The 6,983-nt window shown below is 34.8% G+C and overlaps 1 protein-coding gene across 1 annotated transcript; it reads left to right on the top strand.

Moving 5' to 3' along the window:
- Positions 1-212: 212 nt before the first annotated feature.
- On the top strand, positions 213-6,923 carry LOC132726659 (uncharacterized; the record flags this gene model as incomplete). Its single annotated transcript, XM_060712003.1, has 3 exons — positions 213-1,730; positions 2,119-5,186; positions 6,723-6,923. Coding segments are annotated over 3 exons (4,787 nt in total), but the record flags the coding sequence as incomplete, so codon positions are not given.
- Between the last annotated feature and the right edge of the window lie 60 nt (positions 6,924-6,983).

The raw sequence follows: 6,983 nt of genomic DNA, 5'->3' as shown, positions 1-6,983 counted from the left end.
ATTCCATCCTAGATTTGGTTTCAGGTTTATTCAGACTGCTAGAAAAAGGGCTCTTGAATGTGTGGCTGATGACTGTCCTGTGTTAAATAGCGAAAGCAAAATTATTGCAAAATTTCACAGGCTTGTTTCAGTTGGACCAGAGTTTATATGCTCTTGCTGCACCCAAACATTCTTTAAGCATCATGTTAAAAATGCCTTAAATTTGTCTAAAGAAACAAGACAACAGTTTTTATCTGATATACATAGTGTAAATGAGATACAATGGGTATGTGTGACCTGCTGGAAATCTCTCAAAAAAGGGAAAACTCCAAAGTTTTGGTTACATAATGGACTTAAATTTCCAGACAAGCCACATGCATTAGATTTGTCCAGTTTAGAGGAAAGATTAGTTTCACCTAGACTTCCCTTTATGCAGTTACGTGAAATGCCAAGAGGAGGGCAGTTAAATTTGCGAGGTAATGTTGTTAATGTTCCAGCTGATATAAACTCCACTATTAAAGCCTTGCCACGGTTGCTTAGCGATGATGAAACTATTATGTTAAAACTGAAACGCAAGCTTGACTATAAGCATCATGTTGCTTTTGAAAATATACGTCCAAATAAAGTTTTTGAGGCTGCCAAATGGCTTGTAAGCAACAGTGCATTGTTCAGAAGTGAAGGTATTGTTATAAATGAAGAGTGGCTCCAACAGCCTCAAGAAGCCTTTTGCAAAGAAGATCAAGGACAGACTACAAGTGATGATAATGCTGAACTTGATTGTTGGACTGAGGACGAAAATTTCAATGATAGACTTACAGGTAACATGGATACTTGTCTACAACCTGTTGATTTTAGGGAATTCAATCAGATTCTTTGTTTAGCACCTGGTGAAAAAAGTAGTCCGCTTGGATTGTTCCAGGACACCCATTCAGAAATTTTGTCTTTCCCATCAGTTTTCTGTGGCCAGCCACGTATTGACAACTCAAAGCGACAAGTTGCTCTGCATTATAGTGATGTTTGCAAGTGGGAGTTAAGAAATGCAGACAGAAGAGTAGCACTTTGCTTGCCAAATATTTTCTACAAATTGAAGAAATTGCAAATTAAGCAAATAAGAGATAAAGTGTCATTAGCTGTTAGAAAGTGCAAAATGCAAAGCCAGGCATTGACTGCTGGTAGTTTGCTAACTCCAGGATTTGTTGAAAAATTAACCATGCAAGATGATGGTTACAGGGTTCTCAGAACATTGAGAGGATCTCCTCCATATTGGGAACAAGCCAAAAAAGATCTCTTTTCCATGATACGTCAGATTGGTTTGCCAACATGGTTCTGTTCATTTTCTGCTGCTGAGACAAAATGGGAGCCATTATTAAAAACTTTATCCAGTTTTGTTGACCACAACAATATAGATCTGAGTGCTGCAAATGAGCTTTCTTGGCAAGAGAAATGCAGACTTATTAAAAGTGACCCAGTAACCTGTGCTAGATTTTTTGATTTTAGAGTACAAGTTTTCTTGAGGGAAGTTTTAAGACATGTCTCCAACCCAATTGGTGAAATAGAAGATTTCTTCTATAGAGTTGAGTTCCAGCAACGTGGATCTCCACACATCCATATGCTTGCTTGGATTAAAAATGCTCCTGTGCATGGCTCTGCCTCTGATTCGTCTATAGCCAACTTTATTGACAAGTATGTTACTTGCTTGAAAGACAAGGATATACCTGACCTTATCAATTATCAGACTCACAGACATGCAAGTACATGCAAAAAAAATGGAAAAAATGTTTGTCGCTTTAATTTTCCTCTGTTTCCAATGCCTGAAACAATAATTCTGTACCCTTTGGAAGATTCTGAACATTGCTCAGATTTTGCAGAAAAAAATTGAAAAAGTGACAGCTGTGTTAAATGAACTGCATAAAAATGATGTATGCATTTCTTTCCAAGAATTTCTTTCCAAAATAGATATGGATTTGCCATTGTATTTGAAAGTTGTACGTTCAACAATTAAAAGGGCAAAGGTATTTCTGAGAAGATCTGTTTCTGAAAGCAGAATCAACAACTACAACAGAGTATTAATAAAAAGTTGGCTAGCTAACATGGATATTCAATATGTTATGGATGCATATTCTTGTGTGTCATACATAGTTTCTTACATTTCGAAAGGCCAACGTGGTCTTTCAAATCTTTTAAGAGATGCTTGTCATGAAGCTCAACAACAGCATGCTGACATAAAGCAGCGTGTCAGAAAAATTGGAAATCAATTCCTAACTAGTGTGGAAATAGGAGCTCAAGAGGCAGTGTATTTAGCTTTACAAATGCCATTGCGTAGATGCACAAGAGATGTTATTTATGTTGATACTAAACAACCAAATGAAAGAACATCTCTTATTAAGTCACAAACTCTGTTGAAAGAACTGCCTTCAACTTCATGTGATGTTGAAATGGATAATATACTAAAGAGATACACAAGACGTCCAAAGAGCATGGACAATTTGTGCTATGCGGACTTTGCAACCTGGTATGATCTATGCCCAGGGAGAAAAAAGCAAACAGATGTTACACAAATACAAATAGACGAATTACCAGAAACTGAGTATGAACATGACAAAGAGGATGAGTTGGAACCTTCAGGTTCTGTATGCTATGAAAGTATTGTGACTTTTCCCTGTGGCACTAAAATGAGGAAAAGGTCAAGACAGAAAGTTATGTATACACATCCTACATCCATTACTCAAGACAGTGAAGATCACTTTAGGCAGAAATTAATGCTGTACAGACCATGGAGAGATGAAGTTAAAGACTTGCTTAATGCATATCCTTCATATGAACAGAGTTTCAATTCACAAAAAGGTGAATTATTACTGAGACAGAAGCAGTATGAAAAATCTTCAGTTGATGAATATATCTCAATGATGGATGAATCTGATGACAGTCTTGTTGGTGTTGTTAACTCTGAATCTGAATTTCAGGAAGCAGTTGACTTGAGTAATGGTGCACGTTGCTCTGAAGAATTTGAATGTTTTGATGCTAGTAGAGGATCAAATAGTTCCTTTGATTATGATATTGCTGAGGATATTGGCATTCAACAAAGATCACTGGGCAGTGAAGTTCTTCCACTAAAAGAAATTGAAAATGAAGAATACCTGCAACAAATAAGAAGCTTGAATCATGAACAAATGCAATTTTTCTACCATATTCTTGAAAAAGTTAAGAAGCAGTCATTACCATTTTATACTTACTTGTCAGGTGGAGCTGGTGTTGGAAAGTCAGTTGTTACTAGATGCATTTATCAAGGTTTATTGAAGTATCTTAATCACAAAAGAGATGAAAACCCAGATTCATTTAAGATTTTGCTATGTGCTCCTACAGGTAAAGCAGCTCATAACATTGGTGGCTTGACTATACATTCAGCCTTTTGCATCCCTGCAAACCAAGGCTTTCAATTCAAACCACTTGACATGCAACAGTTGAATTCGATGCGGGCACGTTACCATAGTCTGAAAGTGGTGATAATAGATGAAATTTCAATGGTTGGCCGAGGGATGTTTAATTACATTAACTTACGTTTACAAGAAATAATGGGTTGTTCCCGGCCATTTGGTAATGTGAGTATTCTTGCAGTTGGAGACCTTTATCAATTGAAACCAGTAATGGATTCATGGATATTTTCTCAGAAGTTCAGCTTGCCACAAATTAACTGTCTTGCACCAAGTCTGTGGGTTGAACATTTTGACTTTTATGAGCTCAGAGTTATTATGAGGCAAAAAGATGACCAGGCTTTTGCTGAATTATTAAATAGATTAAGAGAAGGACTTCATACTGAAGATGACTTGAAGCTACTTAAAACTCGCCAGGTTGGAAGTAATGAACATTTATCAATTCAAGCCTTGCCACATTTGTTTTGTCGTAGGCAAGATAGTGCTACACATAATTTCTCTGTGCTTCAAAACCTTCCTTCAACTGCCATTACTACAGTACAAGCGATTGATGATGTTTCCGGAGATGTGTGTTCAAATTTGAGAAGTACTATTTTAGCCAAAATTCCAGATGATCCGAGTCAGTGTATGGGTCTTCCGAAGGAACTAAAACTTGGTATAGGTTTGCCAGGAGAAATTTGTTGTAATATTGACACAGCTGATGGTTTAACAAATGGTGCATCTTGTGAAATTAAACAATTTGATTTCAGAGTTCCTGGCTCACATAGATGTAGCATAATATGGGTTGAATTTGAGGACAAAACTATCGGTAGGAGATGGCGCTTGCAATATAAGCATTTGTATAAAGATAATATTCCACTAGTTTGGACGCCTGTTTTAGAGACTAGACGCATGTTCACTTTTCGTTACTTCAAAACATACCTTGTTTCACGCCGTCAGTTTCCCTTGTGTTTGTCAGCTGCAAAAACAATACATAAAGCCCAGGGTTCAACTATGAAAGCTGCTGTGTTGCATTTTGGTAAAAGGAAAATAGAACATATACACTATGTTGGCCTGAGTAGAGTCACAAGTCTTTCACAAATTCACATTACAGAACTTAATGTAAATAAGATAGCAGTGTCAGCAGAGGTTGAAGCAGAAATGGAAAGACTTAGGCAAAACAAGTTTATATCCTCCATACCTCGTATAAAGTCTCTATCCAAAGTTGGTGTTATGAAGCTTTGTTTTCATAACTGTCGATCACTAAGGAAACATTTTCAGGACTTTAAACTGGATGAAAACATGTTACACGCTGACATAATAGGACTAGCAGAAGCTCGAGTGTGGGGTGAAGTAGATCAAAATTACCTAGTTAATGGGTTTAAGATGAAAGCAGCTGATAAGGAAGATGCTGCACATGGACTTGTTATTTATTACAAGACATCCCTAGATATTGACATACTAAGCAGTAGGACAATTTCTTCCATTGAGTACATTCTAGTAGGTTTAAACCATGACATTGTTATTGGCTTTGTTTATTGTCCACCTAGAAGTGCAACTGTTGCTAACATTACACAGTTTCTGTCAGCTGTATCAAATGACATGACACATTACAAAATGCAGAACAATTCATGTAAGCTTGTTTTAATGGGTGATTTCAACTTTGAATGCAATATACATGAGAATCTATTGACACTTTTTAGTGGTTTGTGTCAGTTAAATCAATTGATAAGGACTGAAACAACTGATTATGGCTCTTGTATAGATCATGTCTATTCCACTTTATGTGAAAGTGAAGTAATTGATTTTGGCACTCTAGAATCGTACTACTCTGATCACAAAGCAATTTATCTTGCCTTTACAATAAACTGAAAAGTTATTTTGAAGTTAAGAAAAGCGAGCACAACACTTGTATCAAGTATTGGTACTTTGCAAATCAGGTGCTTAAAGTAATAAATTTGTTATATATTAAAATAATGTATATGAAGAATAAGCTTGGGAATCTTGGAAAATCAACTTGGAATAGAAATCTTGGAAAATCAACTTGGAATTGAAATCTTGGATAATCAACTTGGAATTGAAATCTTGGGAATTGAAGACTTAGAAATTGACATCTTCTGAAAAAGAATATTGCTAGTCTAAAAAAACATTAAAGCAAATATTAAGTAACAATAACTTGGTTTAGTAATTGTCAATCTTTGTAAAATTAAATATTACTGTCACTGGATGAATATAGCTTGAAAATGAGTCGTAACTGGCATAGTAGAATTTATTCATCAAAAATTAGATATTTGAATTTTAAAGGCCGGTTATGCCTTAAAAATTGTTCTGAACAAAATATGAATTTTTTTCCTCTAAAGTTATTAAAAAAAAACAACAAAAAACAACTTGTTTGCTTTAATGAACTATCGTGGCTTTGAGGCAGTCTTCGAAATTATTGCAAGGTTGGTAATCTGATAGGCCCCATTAGATTGTTTACAAACTCTGTCTGCGTCCTGAGGCTACTAAATTTAGCATCATTCAGGTGATAATTGCAAGGTTGCTAATATGATGGGACTGTCAATTATTTAGCTAGGTTTCTTATTATTGAGTGCAGTAAGATATTTTATGTGAAAATGATACATTGAAGCAAACTGTGTCATGTATTCGTAATGCATTATTAGTAGGCTTACACATGTAATAATATGTAAGAGCATTTTTTATCAAAGTATGTAATATTTTTATGGCTTTAAAAAAACATGCATTTTCATAATTATACAAGATATCTTTCATAGAACCAAAATAATGTCTTAACTATTTTATTTTTGCTACCAATACAAAATGTCCTCAAAATTCTTAAACAGAGGGAAAGAAAAGACCCATGAATCTTCAAATTTGATAGTGTTGTTCATTTATACATCCATAATTAATCTGTAAAGTTTAACTTAGTCTCTTGTGCTTAAACTCTGGGTCTTAATAAAAAAAGTCTCAAGTTTTCAACAAATGACAAAGAATACAAAAAGTAAATTAGTAAATTGCTTCTTTCAAATTTTTCAAAGGGAAGCATGATTGTTTTCCTTTACCCATTAATTTATTACCTTCGAGATATAGATCACCGAATCCAAGAAATATCATGAAGTCAAACTACACCTTTGTTAACATATTACTCCCTATATGACAAAATACTGCATTTTCAGCCTACTTTCTTCATTAGTATAACTTTAACATGCTCTAAATCCCTTATTAAAACATTATTGAACACATGTTTGACATATGTACATAATTAATTAAAATAAAAAATATGAATTTCTGATGCATAATGTGACATAAATTAATCAATTTAAATCTTTTCAGATGGCAAGTACATCAAATAGAAAAACAAGTGAAGGACCATACAGCTTGGCGCAAAAGCTTAAAGTACTGTCATGTGGTCAACCAAGTTCATACACAAGGAAAGATGGGGAAGAAAAACAAAGTATGACAGTAGGAGTAAGTGATGGGAGTTCTGTCCACAAGCTGATCGTGTATGATCCAGCCAAGTTTAAATACATGAAGGTAAAAAATAAGCTTTGACTTTTTTGGAAAGAGCATAAATAATATTCAAATATCAAGACA

The sequence above is a fragment of the Ruditapes philippinarum genome, unplaced genomic scaffold (assembly GCF_026571515.1).
Source record: "Ruditapes philippinarum isolate M1 unplaced genomic scaffold, ASM2657151v2 ctg26037_1_1_1_1, whole genome shotgun sequence".
In the NCBI taxonomy this organism is placed as follows: Eukaryota; Metazoa; Mollusca; class Bivalvia; order Venerida; family Veneridae; genus Ruditapes; species Ruditapes philippinarum.
Note: the sequence above shows the minus strand (reverse complement) of the source record. Positions and strands in the feature narration are given on the sequence as shown.